This window comes from Lygodium microphyllum, chromosome 8 (genome assembly GCF_053477565.2).
Source record: "Lygodium microphyllum isolate KBCC chromosome 8, Lygodium_microphyllum_v1.1.10, whole genome shotgun sequence".
NCBI classification, from domain to species: Eukaryota; Viridiplantae; Streptophyta; class Polypodiopsida; order Schizaeales; family Lygodiaceae; genus Lygodium; species Lygodium microphyllum.
The window spans coordinates 146700939-146718725 of NC_141142.1; the positions used below are offsets into that span (position 1 = coordinate 146700939).

The following is a 17787-nucleotide window of genomic DNA, read 5'->3' on the forward strand; positions in this document are numbered from 1 at the left end:
GCATAGATATCCCATTCTGTTGTGAAGGTTGTCTTGGACTAGTCTTCTTCTATAGTCTACACCTAATTATATCCATTAAAACCATCTAACAAGGAATAGAGTTCATGACTTGCCATTATGTCTAACAATTGGTTGATGAAAGGGATAGGGAAGTGATCTTTTTTTGTCTTAGAATTTAACTTTTGAAAGTCCACACATATCTGCGACTTTCCACACAATTTTGCTTTCAATAGGGCGGAGCAATTTGGATTCATACACCTCTGTCATTGTCATATAGGCTTAGTATCAGCCTCTAGGTCAATGTGATGTTGATACATAATGGGATCAATCCCCTTTAAGTCTTTGTAAGACCAAGAAAACACCTCAAGGTTCTCCTTCAATAGCAAATAACCTCCATCTATCAATGCACTTGCAATGAAACAACCTTCTATCTAGATGCCACTCTCTAGAGCGCTAGGATCTAGGAAGGCATTGGCCACATCCACTTTTTTTACAAACTCTAGGGCTTTGTTGGGTTTTGTAATAGTTGCAGGGTTGGCAATCGTAAGACCATGTCGATGTGTAAAAATAATTTTAAACATTTTCAATTACTAGGGGATAATATTAGCAATTGACGAAAGGTCAAGTTAGGATGGAAGGTATCTAGGTCCTTGACTAAGTCATATTCCTTTATTGGATCCACTAGCTTTTCCAATCGACTAGGGAATGGTGTTGTATCTACTTTCATTTTTCCTCTTTCTTTAAGAAATGATTGCATCAGCACTTCTTCTATTACAAGAGGTACATCCACCTCTTCTATCTCCTAGACCTTTGGTCATGCTTTCTGTAACGATGTTTGTATCCTTCAATGGCATTGGAATACTCCATATTGTACTACTCTATGGCTCTGTTGGAAGCTTGAACTTCACAACTTTGACAAAGGGAACCTTCTATTTTGGAAATGTTGGTTCTCTTTTCTTGGCACACATTATTGCGGCAACTTCTAGTTCTACCAGGTTGGAGGTAGATTCTTGGGTCTTCTTTTGGTTATTAGTGGTGTTGGCCTTCACAAGGGCTGGATCGGGTCAGTCTTTAGTAGTGTGGCCTTCTCCTTTGCATCGACTACATAAGGGCTTATAGTCCATTGATCTTATAAGGTTTGGATAGTTTGGGGAGATATGAGTAGTGGAAGTTATGGCTCACTATATGGCTACACTTGGCAGATGGCATTAGGATGTTGTCAAGTGTATCATGAGGTACTCGAAGGACATAACAGCTTAGTGCATATGTTATCGTGGCCAGGATATAGGAGTCTTGGGGTACATTGACTTTGATTATGCAAGACATGCAGACATTAAGAAGCCCACCTCTAACTATGTGTTTACCTTTGCTAGGGGTGCTGTTTCTTAGATGTCCAAGGTGTAGAAATGCATAGCTCTCTCTAGTACCGAGGCTAAGTATATTACAACCATTGAGGTTTGCAAGGAGGTTCTCTGGTGGCCGTCTAGTGGTAGATCTTGGTATGATTGATGTGGTCCCTACACTGCATTTTTTGGATTCTATGAGTACTATCCAATCCGATCTTCCATTCGAAGACAAAGCACATTGAGGTGTGTTACCACTTTATTCGAGAGGTCATTGAGGACAAGTCCATTGAGCTTGTTAAGATCTCAACTAACCAAAATCTTACAGATCTTCTCACCAAAGATCTCTCAACGGAGCGTTCCTTAGGAAGTTGATAGGTGTTAGATGAGATAACATCTTTCCTCGTCTTGTTGTACTTATGTATATTTGTACATTATTACTTTTTTATCGTTCTCTTCTCACTAGGGGCACATTCGCCTTTAAGGTTGTTAGGGGTCAAGGTGCTTGTGCCTAGTCGCCTGTATATTACTACACTGACAGTACCCACAAACCTGTATCATACAAGTGGCGAGGTGGCCATCACTATCACTTTATTCTTTATTCTTTTAGTGACATTTGAATAAGGGAAGGCCGATCACACAATGTGATGTGCTGGAGTTTCCACATCTTGTCCCTCTCTCTCTTGCTCTTGCTCCTTCCACCATAGCTCTTGCTTCTGCTCGCGAGTTTCCACTCTAAGATCACAAGGTTGTATAGTCTCACCTAACTTATCTCTCTATTGTTAAAGTTTGAATGGAAAAGAGGATGTTGGCGACTCCATGATTCAAGTGATGCTCCTCAAATTGCCACTGTAGCCTCTTCAAATTGTAAGCCACCACTAATCTAAAGCCAAGAGAAGTGAATAGAAAAAAGAAGGAAGAAGAAGAAGAACATGCAGAATACATTCTTTACACTAATTCCTCATGAAAGCACATGTCCACACACACATACACATCTCACTCACTCGCTCACTCACACATATACTCTCTTTCAAAAAGTCAACACCTTACCCTCTTACGCTATGGAAAAAAGAGGGGAAGAAGAGATGGAAGTAAGAAGTGATCGTATAGCTTTAGCATCATTAGTCCATCACATTCTCTCACACAGACTCTTACTCTCACTCTTCCTCACTCTCAAGCTATGGAGGTTGCAAGCTTAGTGAAAGAGAATATATACAAGCTCAAAAGTTGTGCACACAAGAATGAGAGCTCTATTCATCTTTACACACTGTATACATAGAGATGCATTCTACTTTTGGACATTATCTATCCTTTTCTACTACTGGATGGTCCTTCTCTCTTCCACATTCCACTTTGGGCTTGTGATCTATCCATGATGACTTGTGGATAGAATGTATATAAAACCCACAAGCTTTCATGCGATCTCTACAATAGTTTTGGATATTATATTTTAACTTTGGGCAATTTTACGATTTGCATAGGAGTGAGCTTAACTTTCAATTTCCTCAAGAATGTAAGAGTCTCATATCTACAAGTGGTAGATGGAAAAAATCAAGTATCCACCTTATAGACTTGAAATGCCTAAAACAATACAATGCCCACGTCACTCTTCCCGAGAAAAAATTGGTATTAGAGATGGGTTGCATCCAAGGTTAGTAGTGGGAGTCGTACCCCACTCCCCCTGCTAACCCTTAGTTACACTGGGGAGGTGTAGGGTGGTGATTGGGGTGAAGTAGCAATTTGAAAAAACAGAGTTTTAGGCTAGTGCTAGCAGGGTTATGGCCTTCTTGTTCTCTTGTTGGGTGGATATGAGCTTCTTGACCCCACACTCTACACCATGTTGTTAGACCTTTATGTTGATCAAATTAGTGGGTCCAAAAACATAATGCTTTTTTTAAAGTAAAAATTTGCAAATCGTCTGCATTGATCAATCTTTAGATGATTAGGTATCTTCTTAGTATTCAAGAACTAGAAAATCTCCTCATACCTTGACTAGGGGATGTTTGGATTAGCTTCAATTACTTCCTTGCACACATACACTCCCCATGCAATAACAAAAGCTATTTTTGAGTGTTCATGCGGAGCCATTTGAACTTGATTGTATCCACTAAAATCATTTAGGAAGGAGTATGTTACACGTCCCCCAACTTCATCTAGGATTTTATCAAAATAGGGAAGTGGAAAAGGACTAAAAACAGTACAATGCATTCAACTTCTAATAATCCACACAATTTGAATCTTATTGTTATTCTTAGGGATGATCATGATGAGGGAAATCCATTTCTCAAAGACTTGTGTAGGTTGAATTGACTTGTACGTGTCATGGCTCTTTCAATACCTAGTTTACTAGTCAAAATCAACATGTGCATGTCATGGCTCTTTCAATATGTAGTCAGATCTCGTGATAGCTCTTTCAATACCTAGTTGAGCGGTGCTTGTCATGGCTCTTTCAATATTCAGGGATGTTTCACAATCGTTCGGATGTGTTTTCGATACATAGGCCAAAAGTTGTCCTTGGATAGGAAAAATGGCCGACCCATCGTCCTCGCCCAAACCCTCATTTTCCTAAAACCGCCTTCAAGTTTTGAGTAGTAGACATGGCAATGTTGTAGTGGACAATAAAACGGACTCACTAATATTCCTTCTGCGTTATCAATTGTAGGAAATGTTAAGTTATAAATGATGTCCAGCTTGTAGAATACAATGTCTCCCTTTTTCTAAGGATGGGTTCACAGTAGGGCGAACGGACAGACCATCAAAATCCATGTCCGCACACCTCGTGTTCACAAACAGGCGGACAAAAAATTGATAAATTTTTTTACAAGCCATTTATCAACTAATCTTTCTTGGCCACTTGGAAAGGGTAACCCGCTTCTCCCTACGTGGGGCTGGACTGTGCAGTTGAGAACATGTCCGTTTGACTTCTTTTTGTCCGGCTTATGAGCGGCGGATGATTTTATTGTCCGCCTTCCTTTTTGAAGACAAATCTCATATTGACACGTCCGCCAAACGCACCTGCACAAAGTGGGTGTCCGGACGTGTCTGAACTGACCCTAAGGGAGCTTTGCGCACATCCGCCCTGTTGTGGAACACGAGACCTGTGCGTGTCATGGCTCTTCCAATGCAAGACTCGAGGGCCCAATAGAGTTGCCAAACAGCATTTCTTTATTACTATTGGAATATGGGTAACACGTGTTCTTTGTCCGACTCTTGCTGTACACTACACTGCCTCACGGGAGAGCAGCAGCTGTGAACCTCGAGAGAGCTTCCCAAATGGCGCCCACCGCTGGACAACCCATCAAATGCAAAGGTCTGCATTATGGTTTCCTGACAGATATCTGCACATGCATTCGGATGTTCCAGTGCACATTCATTGTGATCAAGCCTTATGCACACGATCTATGCTGAAACAGAAGCTTTTAGTAATGGTGTATCCGAATTGACTTGTTTCTGCGTCGATGCATGGAAGCTCAAAAGTCTGGCGGATGGAAGCATCTATCATCTCCCATGTAGCATGTGGTCTGGCACAAATTAGTCAAGCAACACGCTTCAAAGCAGTTGTGATCTGCGTCAGTATCTTGGATCAGAGACCGAGCGATGACTGGTTTAAGGTTTAGGGTTTAGGGATGTATGCCTAATTTCAGATTCATTGCATACTTGTTTATTGTTGAACCCCCACGTAGGAATGGATCTACTCAAAAACCTTTTTGTTGAAGCCAACCTGCATTGCATTAATCCCTGTCGTGTGAAATCGGCGTGGACATTGAATGTATGCCTGTCATTGTTAAGGATTACAATCAGAGACGGTAGGTTGAGCAAAACTGGAAAATCAGTAACTAGCGTGACTTGCTTTGATGAAGTTTACGTCACTGTACCACGATGTTTCTGTGCATGGCCGCTTTCCCAGTATCATCAGTCTATGGTGCAGTAACATCTTGTATGGGGTTTGACACGGGGGCCAATGCTTTTATGTGATTTGTGATACAATCACATTTGTTTTGAGATCCTGGCTGCAACAGGTGCTGTGTGCTGGGCGCCTGGAGAGCCTCTTTCTATTGAAGAAGTCGAAGTAGACCCACCCCAGCAGGGAGAGGTTCGAATCAAGGTTCTCTATTCCTCGCTTTGTCGCAGCGATATAACGTATTGGGAAGACAAGGTTGGTTGGCGCTTTGTGAAAGTTAAATAACTACTATTAGTTTCCAATCGTTAAAAGTTCCTCTGACCCACATCATGCTTCTTCTTATGCAATGCAACCCTTCCTTTAATGCTCTCCTATTACAATGTGGTTTATTCCTTGAATTACCTGTAACAATTCAAATTCCCTCGAGTTCTGGACGTTAAATATTGTGCTGCCAGTTATGTAAAGTTTGAATAGGAAAAACAGTTTTGAATGGCTTTGAGTAATTGAAGGATTGACTAAATCAGAGACAGTGCCAGGGCTGGAGAAGTTTTGAAAAGGGTCGGAGAATTGGAAATGGCATTTTAGCAGCGCATTGAAGCTCAACTTTAACATAGATGTTGTGAGAGTGCACAAGGAATGAGAAACACGGAGAGAGAGAGAGAGAGAGAGAGAGAGAGAGAGAGAGAGTGTGATATTAACATCTACCAAAGGCCAAGTTGGCCTATGAGACCAAAAGGTTGCATACAAAATGTGTCGGAAGTTTTCCAAGTCCCAGTAAAGCTACTATCTAGTGTTATGGTGAACTAGGTGAGTAGGTACAAAATGGTATACAGACTCAATACAATCTAGATGCACTTCAAGTGCAGTGTGGAACTGCTTAGGGAGCGTGGTCATCTTAAGATGTCCCGCATGGGTGTAACGTGTCCACTAGAATCCTCTAGGACACGTCTTAGCAGTCCATCGGAAAGGTTGTCTAGAAAACTCCACCCGACACTCCCACGGAATGTTGCGGGTTTTGCAATCTAGGACTTTCCGCGTCTGCCACGTAACGGAAGCGTCCTGGCCGTTCCCACTAGGATCGACTGGAATTGTTTGGTCATTTTACTAACAGCGACTAGCGTCAGACCTGATCGAACTACTTTACGCAGAAACGCCAGGTCTGAAGCGGATTCATGCTGCACTTGGTTCAAGGAGAATGGGAAACGAGAGGGATGCAAGGCTCGACCTCTCTGCCAAAAGGCATAGTCCCATTCCGTTCCCCTAAAACAGCTTGAATTGGGTAATCGGTAATTCCGAGTCATCGTTTTCATTACTTGTTTCGGTGATGTCGATCGTCCTTCTGTTCGTCGAATGCTTTGAGAAAAGTTCCCGGCTAACCGGGACCACCCATCCGTAGGACGGACCCATGGTCCATCCTCCGCACTTTCCTCGGCTTGTTTTAGTTATGTAATTACCTACCACATTAGTTTGACATATAACAAACAGCTTCCTTGATTAACCCTGTTAAGCACTGGTTCCTTCACGTAATCTTATCACAGGACATAAAGAAAACAATGCCAAACAACTTCTTTATTATCATTTTATCCTTTTATCTTTGCAATACAAGGAGTTCCCGCCCGTAGGCGTATTCATAATCCGCCCGAAGGCCATCCAGTAATCCACCAGGGATCACTAATCCAAGTTTCCGCCCGTAGACTAGTATGCGGGCCTCGAGATCCAATCCCGAGCCACGTTAGTCTCTTGTGCAGGGCCCGGAAGGCGAGGGATTTACAGCCAGAGCCCCCCCTGGCACCCAAGCGTCCTCCTGCTCCAAGCAGAACTCAACGGAGAGACCTCTCACGGCGGGTTCGGTCCACGTTCCCGGCGCGGCTAACAACCCCCTTGGTTAGGGTCAGGCAGGCAGTCGGGGGTAACTGAAGCTGCCTCTCCCTTCAGGCCTTCAACCTGAAGTATTTAGATGTATTTTCATCCTTTAGTTCATTAAGCAAACATTGCAAACAGTGCTTTCTAAACTGTTACAAGCACAATCAATTTTCAGTGGTCGTTTAGCTGGCAAACTGTTAAGGAGTGACTCCTTTTCCCCGAATGCAACCCGCATTCGATCCGGAATCAATTGCAACTTGGCAAGATTCCTATCATTCTTGGGTTAGGGTCATACCCTACCAATACATTAGGTTTTGTTGTGGCAGGATCCAGCGACCTTGTCGCTTTAGTTTATTGTCTGGTCCTTTGCAAATACCTAACTTTCCTTTCCCTTGGCAATTATTCCCAAGGAAAGTGAGTAACAGGATGATTACTCATCCTCTTGTAAGTTAAATTCCTTCAATAACTTGCCAACCTCATTTCGAGAGATGACAAAAACTCTCTTGTGGACAAATCTCAAGTCTATACAATGTTGCAGCTTTTTGCACATGTATTGCATCTAATTTCACGGGATCATTCCACCCATTGCTTAGCGTTTTCCAGTCACGGAATTTACCTCCAGCCGAGTAATAGGGTTTTAGGGTATCCTCCAAACCATTCCTAGTTATGTTGGCCCATGGTACTAAAGATAAGCAACTCCGTCGGAGTTTCATCACTTTGAACGAATGATCCTTAGGATAAAACCTTAGATCATTTCCTGTATGAAAATCCAATTGATTCGACATTTCATGAACGTGGGTAAGATCTTTAGATTCGCGGGTTTTGTCTTGGCAACCAGTGTAATGCTAGGTCGAATTATTATTGCACTAACCCTAGTTAACACTTGGGATACTTATCATATCGACTCAATCATGCCCTTATGAATCCTTGTGGTTTAGTCAATTCAATTATGCTTGTCTTGCGACAAGGATGATCCTTCTAAAGTAATAAACTAAATCTAACGGAGGACAATAGTTATAACTCCACCAATTCGCGTAAACATGCGGTTTATTGTATTTACGCAACACATGGTCCATGATAACTTTATCCTTCTCTGGTGCACGATAATCTGGGTACTAACTTTTCCTAGGACTACTAGGTCTTACATCAATAGTCATACCTACAACCTTGTTGTCTACACTTTGGCATCTTATGCTTTGACTCCTAAATGCGGCTCTTAATGAATGTCATTTTTCGCATGACGACTACGCAATACACAACATTCTCCTAGCTACGAAGTAGTCACTGAAACTCATCCAAAGCTAGTGTTAACTTATTCCATCTTACATGCTATTTGCAAGTTCATAAGATCATCTTCGTACTCTATTATTCCTTTTCGGATAATACCTTATGGGGTTAACCTTGCCTCATGAAATCATTACGAGAAGAATGTTGCCTAACATGCGGCACACGCTTATTTCTACCATGTCTAGGACGAAAGATAATGCACTTATAAATCCCATTTCCTTGCCTAGGATTAGACTCATTACTTTGATAATGTACCAAAACTACATACAACTAGCCTTCTACTCGTTCAAATTCATGACATAATTTAACCTTGCCTAATGTTTCAAGAGATGCTTTATCACATGTATTTCTTTCCAATTTCCGTATGCATTAAAATTAAGCGTAAAAATGCAATTCCTTTTATGAGCTAAGCGCGCCTAATCATGCGAGAATAACTCGAAGGAACCTGGACTTGAGGGCTCGGGGAGATGTCCACTTGTACATTCGGAGATGAGCCTCCCGCGGTCGCTCCTTGTGATCTTTTTGGGGCCATCGTAGACGTGGATTCGACTTATGATTTGCCCTTGCGGTCTACGAAGTGACTAGCCTCGGAATGCGGCCTTCCGACCTTTGCCTTTATCCTTGTATGCGGAAGATTCCTTTTCGGGATGGTACTTGCGGCAAAGGCTTTAGGAGTCTTTCAAGAAAACTCGAATCGGCACGGAAATTAATCTCGGACGGCTTGCGGCTTCAAAAATCTTTTTGCGAGAGCCTTTTCGATGGTTCTTGCGGGGTCTTTATGGCTTCACCGTCCCCTCTTCAAAGTTCCGGGGAGGGGTATGAAGAGGTCTTCTTGGAAATGTGGTGGGAAGGGGGCTTAAGGAGGCCCCCTCTTAGAAGCTTCTAAGAAGCTTCTGAGCTTCCACAGAAACACGTGGGGGGGGGGGGTCGTGATCCAACGTGGTGGGGCAGCCTGAGATGGCCGCGGTCAGGGCGGCAGCGATGGCGGCTCGTGGCGGTGGCTGGCGGACCGGCAGCTAGCGGCGGACTGGGCGACCTCCTCCTGCTCGGTGACCAGCACAGCGACCTCCCCTTCAAGCTCTCTCCCACAGTTCCTCCCTCCACCACACCCCCTTGATGGGGGGTGTTTATATAGGCATGGGGGTGGGGAAGAAGGCCTCCACACACGTGGACTCCCCTCATGCAGTCCCCACTTCACTCCTTCTTGGCCATCCCCCCTCCACACTCCCTCTCCTCCAGCCATGCATCGGCTGGGGGAAGGGATAATAATAAAAAAATTTGCCTTGAATTTATCCATTTGCCCCTTCCCAAGCGGTCGTTCCCTTGCGGTTTTTTTCGGTCCTCAACCCCGGCCTTTAATTCTCGACGTGGGACCTCATTTTCGAGCGTGCAGGGTGTGGATTAGGTTACCAATAATCACGAAGTAGGGGAATACTCTTGCACAAGGTGTACACGGCGTGCGGCAAGTTAATATTTGCGTACGGGGTACGCGGAAATATTACAATGGGCCTGTCTAGCATGGAGAGACTGAAGCGGCGGGGTATGGCTCCCTGGTGGCGTTGTAGTATCCGCTATATCTATAGGTGATTTCTCCTGCGGGGGCATGGGCCTGCAGGGTGTGGGCAGCGGCTGGCTGCAGTCCTCGTTGTAGAGGGGGTGGCCGAGGGTTTGTAGAACACTTGGAGGGTGCGTTGGTGTGTGTTCCGGCTGTTTGGTCCCGGACTTGTAGACGGTGGTCTCTATGTCGGTGTAGCTCTAGGAGGAAGAGCCCGAGGCATTTCTGGTTAGGGAAGTCTAGTGTTTGGGAGGCTTGATTCCCTCCTTGGAGAGAGAGAGAGAGAGAGAGAGAGAGAGAGAGAGGGGGAGAGAGGGAGGGAGAGAGAGAGGAATAATACTGCACTGATTGAGGAAGAATGCTGATACAAGGAGATGGATTGATTAGTCCTTGGACGTAGCCCACGGTGTCAGAGGGCACCAGATCAGGCTGATAATGATGGTAGCACCAAGCATGGAGTGTCGAAGTGTGCACCTACCAAGAAGGAAAGAAGACCGAAGAGAGTGTGATTGCCAAGTGGGGGGGGGGGGGGGCTGGCTATATATGGCCATAAATGCCCAAAACTGGCCGACCTGCCCTTGAGAGAGCCATAAATGCTGGCTGACCAGCATTTAATGCTGGTCATACTCCGGAAAATGCTAGAAAGTGGCCATATAAAAATCTAGACTAGCAAGGACTATGTCTGGCAGGTGGAGACAAATTGGAAAGTGCAAAAACTGACCTAGAATTGCACAGAGGAAGTTGACAACTCAAGGAAATGCACCTCAAATTGCTAGAGCTCCTATGTCTCTGTTAGACTCTGATAAGAGCTCACAACCAGGAGATGACAAATTGACATGACTAAAATAGATAAGCTAACACCCCCTCTCAGATCCTAGGAGTGTTTGAAGACCTAACAATCTCATGTGATGAAGCATAGAAGCTTAGGATTAAGGCTTTGTGAAGAGATCCATTGTGTTGTCCGCCATGGGACAATAGGCCATTGCTAACTTAGAATCGATGATTCGCTCTCGAACATAGTGATATTGAATCTCAACGTACTTTGTGTGAGCATGAAACATAGGGTTCTTTGCTAGAGCTAGGGCGCTTCGGTTATCCACATGCAGCTTTGTAGGTCTAGATTGGGAAAAGTCAATCCCGCCAACAGGTGGCGAAGCCAAACCGCCTGCATAGTTGTAGAACATAATGCTCGATACTTTACATTTGCAGAAGAAAGCGCCATAGCAAGTTGCTTCTTACTACTCCACGACATAGCTCCGATCCAAGGGAGAAGGCATAGCCTCTAGTGGACTGTCTTGAATCCACATCACTTGTCTAGTCAAAGTTTCTCCAGCCAAAAAGAGTAGTCCCCCTCTCCATACATGATCGGCAAAAGCTTGGACTCAGGGTCCAATAGGCCAACGCTTAGCCATACCAAACTCTGAGAGTAACTTAGAGTGTATTTGTGCTGGGAAATGAAAATGCCCTCTTCCGTTTGATAGATCTTCAATCCAAGGAAGAAGTGAAGGATCCCAAGATCCGTCATATTAAACTCTTATCTCAAAAGATTTGGAGTGTGGTCAACATCCTAAGCAGAGCTCCGTGTGATGATAAGATCATCCACATACTGTATGATCAAAACACATGTCACCCTCAACCTTGTAGTAAAGGTCAAGGTCATGAGTTGATCGATGAATGCCACTTTGTAGAAAGAATCTATCAATTCTCTGGTACCGAGCTCTAGGAGTGTACTTTAGGCCACCATAGAGGGCCTTCCACAATTTGTAGACATGGTTCTCCTTCCCTTGCACAAGAAAATCGGGAGGCTGTGAACAGTGAAACATAAATCTCCTCCTCAAGGACGCCATTCAAGAAGGTAGACTTGATGTTCATCTGATAAACAGGCCAGTAGTGGTGGGCTATAAAAGCCAAGATAGTTCGAATAGTAGATATTCGAGTTGTCGGTGTAAAAGTCTCAAAATAGTCAAAACTTGCTCTTTTAGCAAAACCCTTGGCAACAAGCCTAGCTTTGTGCTTGTCCAAGGAACCATCTGCAAGGTACTTGGTCTTATAGATCCACTTTACATATATTACCTTCCGCTTCCGTGGACGTAGAACGTGTTAAGAAGACTGCTAGGGTTTGCGCTGAGGACACACAAAGTATACGACCACGACAGAAACACAAAGACACAGACACAGATAAAGGGCAAAACTCAAACCCTAAACGCAAAACTCAAAACTCAAACACAAAAACTCAAATACAAATAGAAGAAGGGAGAGAGAGAACACAACTTTGAAGTGAATGAATGCTGTAAATGAATGTAAGAGTGCACAGTGTGCTCAAGGGCAGAGCAATGTCGGAGTGTGACGTCCACCGAAGACGGATCCCAAGTTTGTGACCACCAGTCGGAGTGTAGGAGTGCTGAATAGTGAATGGCAGCAGGCTGGTCACCAAAATGCAGTAGTATGGAGGCTGGAAACTGGTAAACGCAGCAGTGTACCATTGATCGGGGGCTGGAAATTGTACACAGTCTGCTGTAAACAGCAGGCTGAAACAATGTTTGAGAGTGTCAGGGCCTGCAATGCTGAAAACGCAGGCTAGCTGACCCTGAAGATGATGGACAGCAGGCTGAACAGCAGTCTGGGACAGTTTGGAGCAGTCGCTAGTAGCTGAGAGTTGTCGCCTACAGCAATGGACAAGCTGAAGATGATGTGGCTGCAGTCGATGACAGCTGGACAGCAGATGGAGACGGGCTGCAGGCTAGAAACTGGGCGCCAACAGCAGCAGAGGGTGTGTGGCTGGTGTAACCTGCAAAATGAGGATGATGGCTGAATGGGGGCAGCCTGTCTATTTATAGATGTGGAAGGGCACCCCAAAAATTAGGGTTTCCACTAAACTTTCTCGAACCGCTCCGCGTTTTAGGGTTTCCATTGAACTCTCTCGAACCGCTCCCCGTTTTAGGGTTTTACTCTATAAGAGCATTTTTAGTATGTTTTGGGGCTGTTTAAAAGGCTAATTATCAAGTAATGCATATTTTAGCTCAACAACCCCTCTCAGGCCCAAAATTGAGCCGAAAGGTTAGGCTAGCCATTGTGATGTTGATGTACCCCAAGGTGTCCCACCCCAAAGCAACCAAGGCATCGGACAAAGAGTGCACATCGGCTGCCCAGTGGCCTACCAAGACTACAGAGGTGATGGTTATCTTACCAAGGGAATCCAGGTAGTCACCCTAGAGAGGATAGGGCATTGATGATTGGACAAAGGGTGCACATCGGCTGCCCAGTGGCCTATCAAGCCCTACAAAGGCGGATGGAACTACATGGAACTTTTTTGTGTTTAAAGAAAAATAAAATAAATAAATAAGTGTGGTAAATTTTATGGGATGCGGCCGATTGAGGAATAGTGACCTAGAAGATGGGAGTAGGGAGAGTACACCCAACACATCACAAAACAATACAAGCTAACCCATCCACTCAGGGTGTCGATGACGAGGAAAAGTAGGTGACGAGGTATCCATGAGATGAAGAAGGATGGTGGTGTGTTAACAACAGCCGTTGGTGGAAACAGCTTAGGATCCGCTCAAGTGGTGCTTTGCACAATGAGATGCAAAGTATGCTACATGCTGAAGAATGCTCATGCAGCAGGTGCCACTTGGACAGTGTCTCTCATGGGAAAATTGTTCCATGTGCCCAAGCGCCCTAGTACAAAGATAATGAAATCATGCAATGCAAAGGGTAAGGTACAACAGGGGGGAGAAGTTGATGGCAAAGACAAAGTGCTAAAGCTTGTAGAATACCAAGAAGGGTAGGAACCCCCTCTCAACCTGGATGTAGATGCCGAAGAAGGAAGAGGAGCCTGATGTCGGTCTTCGTGTGGTGTCGAGAACCATAAGGAATGAAGAGGAGGAGGAAGCATCCGAGCTGGAAGAGCTAGATAGAAGTCACTGCTATGATAGCATCAAGAGAGATGCTGTACAATCCGCCTCGGGAGGGGAAGCCTCCATGCTGGTAGAAGAGGAAAACTTTAAGGATGATGAAACCATGAAGGAACGGTGCACATCCCAAGTCTCTAGCCTAGGTAGTATTGGGAAAACCTGCATGTTAGCCCTACACTGAAAACAAAACCTGCAAAGGAGATCAAATTCTACAATCATAGAGGTCAGTAGTGAGATGCTCCAAAAACAAAACAAAACGAAAATGAAAAGCTAACTAAAGGAACAAGTGCAAAGATGCAAATGTGTATGTGTGTGAGTAAATGCAGCGGAAGACTTAAAATGTAGAGACAAAAATCCTATGGGCCCAACTCTAAGAGTGCGAAAAATGAATGCTAGATTGACCTAGGGTATCCGAAAGGACCTAGAGACATGCTAGTCTAAGAAGGTGGCCACTATTGCATACGTCCAATAGCAAGGCTTTGCCAAGGGAACGCTTGACGAGGTGGGGAGGAAGGTGAGATAGATGTAAGAAGTGCAATGGGATCGAAACCTGTAGACCAATCAACCAATCCTTCAGGAGTAGAGAATGATGGCCGCTGAGGTTGTGCGGGTGCCACATGTCCAGTAGTCGCTGTGGGGGCTGTAGGAGCAGATGGAGCAGCAGCCCATTGGACTGTGAAGTCACAGCGGTGTGCTAAAGCTTTTTAGGTGGAAGACCTTGGGCCTTGGAGCGACACTCCTCGTCCACATGGCCTGCTCTCTGGCAATGTGTGCAAAACCGGTTTTTCTTAGGGAGTTGTTGCCAGATAGGTCTTGATTCTTTGGTTCCATCGGAGGAAGAGGAGTCACCCTTTGATTGGCTTGCCTTCGCATCTAGCGAGTTCTTGCCACTAGTGGTTTTCTCTCCCGAAGAAGAAGCAACCAATCCCCTCTGCTCTGAATAAGGCTGTGATGAGGATTTCTTGTGGACTTGATCATGCAGCCTTGCGTAACGCAGGAACTGGCACTCAAACTCGTAGAAGGTTGGCAATCGAGATTGGGAGATGATGTGTTGAATGAAATTGAAGTATTTTGCGGGCACCTTATTCAAGAAGAATGTAACCTGATCGTCATCTGACTTTGGAGAGCCAGTAGTGGCGAACTCGGCAAGTAACTGCCTATAGTCAGCCAGCTTGACTTTCAGATCATCTCCTTTCGAACTCTTGAAGCTCAAAGTTGAGATTGATGCGCCGAGTACGATTACGAGCCACATAGCGGTCGAGAAGGTGACTCCAACGCTCTGACGCGAGCGGGAAGTGCTGCAACTAAGAGTGAAACTTAGGAAGCAATCCCTGCATTAGCTTAACATTGGCTGTAGCATTGTGGACTCTCCATTGACGGATGTAGTCAGGGTGAGCTAGTCGAGGGTCCGGCATAGGCTCTAGACCAATGACGAGGTCCCAAAGACCTTGAGACTCAAGCACTTGTTGCATGAAATTCGACCAAATAGTAAAATTTGACCTGTTAAAATGTGTCTTATCTATGAAGGCATTCTTGGCCATTGCAACAGGAGTGGTAGTGCTCGGAGATGGATAGTGTGAAAAAGTGTAGTGGGGGTAGGATGGGGGAGTGGAGTACACTTGGGAATGGGCCCCCGAGTGCCCACTAGACATGCGGGTAGTGTGCAAGGTGGATCCATAGGTAGGGATGGGTTGACTAGGCATGGGCATGGTATCCACACGAGGAACCCAAGGAGGTGGGATGGGAACACGGGGAGCAGAAGATGGAAATCCCTGCGTAGGTGTTACCCAAGGAGAGTGTGAAGACGCACCATAAGCTGAGGATGGAAACCCTTGCGTATGAGTGGTCGTGAGAGATGTGAAGCTGGGGATAGTGAGGGGGATGCCCATCACAGTCGACCCAGGAGTGATGGGTGTGCTCATTTGTTGAAAGGTGAGAGGCACTGTGTTAAAGCGTGGCATTCCCCCTAACGAAGTACCATGGTGCAAAGAGGTAGAGAATGGGGTGAAGAAGGAAAAGGTGCTAGGAGCGGAGATGGTAGGTCCAACCCCTAGGGTGTGTGATGCAGATGTGGAGTGTAAGCCAAGATTTTGGAAAGATGATGAGAGATGATCAAGGTGTGATATAGAAGAGGGTGGGATGGGAGGGAAGTGAGAAGTGTGTGTAATATGCTCAAATGAAACAGAAGTTGTAGATATACTTGAATTTCATTTGCTTCGTGAGCCCCCTCTATTGAAGTTCACATACAAAATTGGTAGGAGGGGTGTAAACATCACCGTACTTGTTGCGATAGTACTCCTCAAAGTCCTCCTCTGTCATGTTAGTGAAATTTGGTAAAGGTGGAGTGTCGTTCTCCTCACCGAGTCCATAATGCTGTCTTAGGGCCTCCAATGATGGAGAAGCCTGATAAGACATCATAGAAACTGGAGAAGAAGGTGTGTGGGACATTGTGATTCGGTTACGAGTCGTATTGTGTGCCTCGCACAAAGACTAGCTCTCAACTATATCTACAGGATACTCTTGACAAGAGCATCGGCTTTGATACCATGTTAAGAAGACTGCTAGGGTTTGCACTGAGGACACACAGTGTACGACTAGACAGAAACACAAAGACACAAACACAAACATAGAGGGCAAAACTCAAACCCTAAACACAAAACTCAAAACTCAAACACAAAAAATCAAACACAAACAGAAGAAGGGAGAGAGAGAACACAACTCTGAAGTGAATGAATGCTGTAAATGAATGTAAGAGTGTATAGTGTGCTCAAGGGCAGAGCAATGTCGGAGTGTGACGTCCACCGAAGACGGATCCGAAGTCTGTGACCACCAGTCGGAGTGTAGGAGTACTGAATAGTGAATGGCAGTAGGCGGGTCACCAAAACGCAGCAGTCTGGAGGTTGGAAACTGGTAAACGCAGCAGTGTATCACCGATTGGGGGCTGGAAACTGTGCAGTCTGCTGTAAGCAGCAGGCTGAAACAGTGTCTAAGAGTGTCAGGGCCTGCAATGCTGAAAACGCAGGCTGGCTAACCCTGGAGATGATGGACAGCAGGCTGAACAGCAGTCTAGAACAGTTTGGAGCAGTCGCCAGCAGCTGAGAGCTGTCGCCTACAGCAATGGACAAGCTGAAGATGATGTGGCTGCAGTCGATGATGGTTGGACAGCAGATGGAAGCGGGCTGTAGGCTGGAAACTGGGCGCCAACAGCAGCAGAGGGTGTGTGGGCTGGTGTAACCTGCAAAACAAGGATGATGGCTGAATGGGGGCAGCCTGTCTATTTATAGATGTGGAAGGGCATCCCGAAAATTAGGGTTTCCACTAAACTTTCTCGAACCGCTCCCCCTTTTAGGGTTCTCACTGAACTCTCTCGAACCACTCCCTGTTTTAGGGTTTTACTCTAAAAGAGCATTTTTAGTATGTTTTGGGGCTGTTTAGGAGGCTAATCAGCAAGTAATGCATATTTTAGCTCAACAGAACCAACTCCTAAGTTTGATTTCACTCGATAGAAGCGAGCTATTCTTACATAGCCTGATGCCAAATATCTTGTGCAAGAGCCTCCTCGATTGTAGTAGACTCTTGGTCATTAAGAATCTGTGACATAAGAGCATTGTTCACACATAGTGAACTATCCCATTGGGCTTGTGAGTGATTGATTTGCGTAAATCTGTAGGAGTAGGAAAGTGGAAAACACCTGAATCTTGTATGAGTTGCATTTTCCAAAGAGGAATCCGAATAGATTCATCCTATTGTGAGGGAGATTGAGTAGCCTCTAGTACCTGCAATGCACTTTTTTGTGTAAGGGATTCCGCCTCACTAAGGGAAGGTAAATTCTCCTCATCTGAAGAAGGCTTCCCCTTTGACGGATGAGCATCTCTAGAAGACTCTAGAGGGGAGGTGGAAGTACTCGGGGAAGAAGTAGTCGCA

The 17787-nt window shown here is 45.1% G+C and overlaps 1 protein-coding gene across 4 annotated transcripts in view; it reads left to right on the forward strand.

The window, feature by feature from the left end:
* Positions 1 to 4417: 4417 nt before the first annotated feature.
* LOC148032980 (alcohol dehydrogenase class-P-like) overlaps positions 4418 to 17787 on the forward strand; it is a 44509-nt gene continuing 31139 nt past the window's right edge. The window contains exons 1-4 of one of the 4 annotated variants that reach the window (XM_087683680.1): positions 4418 to 4653; positions 4757 to 4832; positions 4896 to 4912; positions 5363 to 5499. In XM_087683680.1, the coding sequence (XP_087539806.1) occupies positions 4617 to 4653; positions 4757 to 4832; positions 4896 to 4912; positions 5363 to 5499 (267 nt within the window). In that variant the 5' untranslated portion in view covers positions 4418 to 4616. The remainder of the gene's footprint in view (positions 4654 to 4756; positions 4833 to 4895; positions 4913 to 5362; positions 5500 to 17787) is intronic. The other 3 variants (XR_015691698.1, XM_087683679.1, XM_087683681.1) reach the window with 3 other exon arrangements.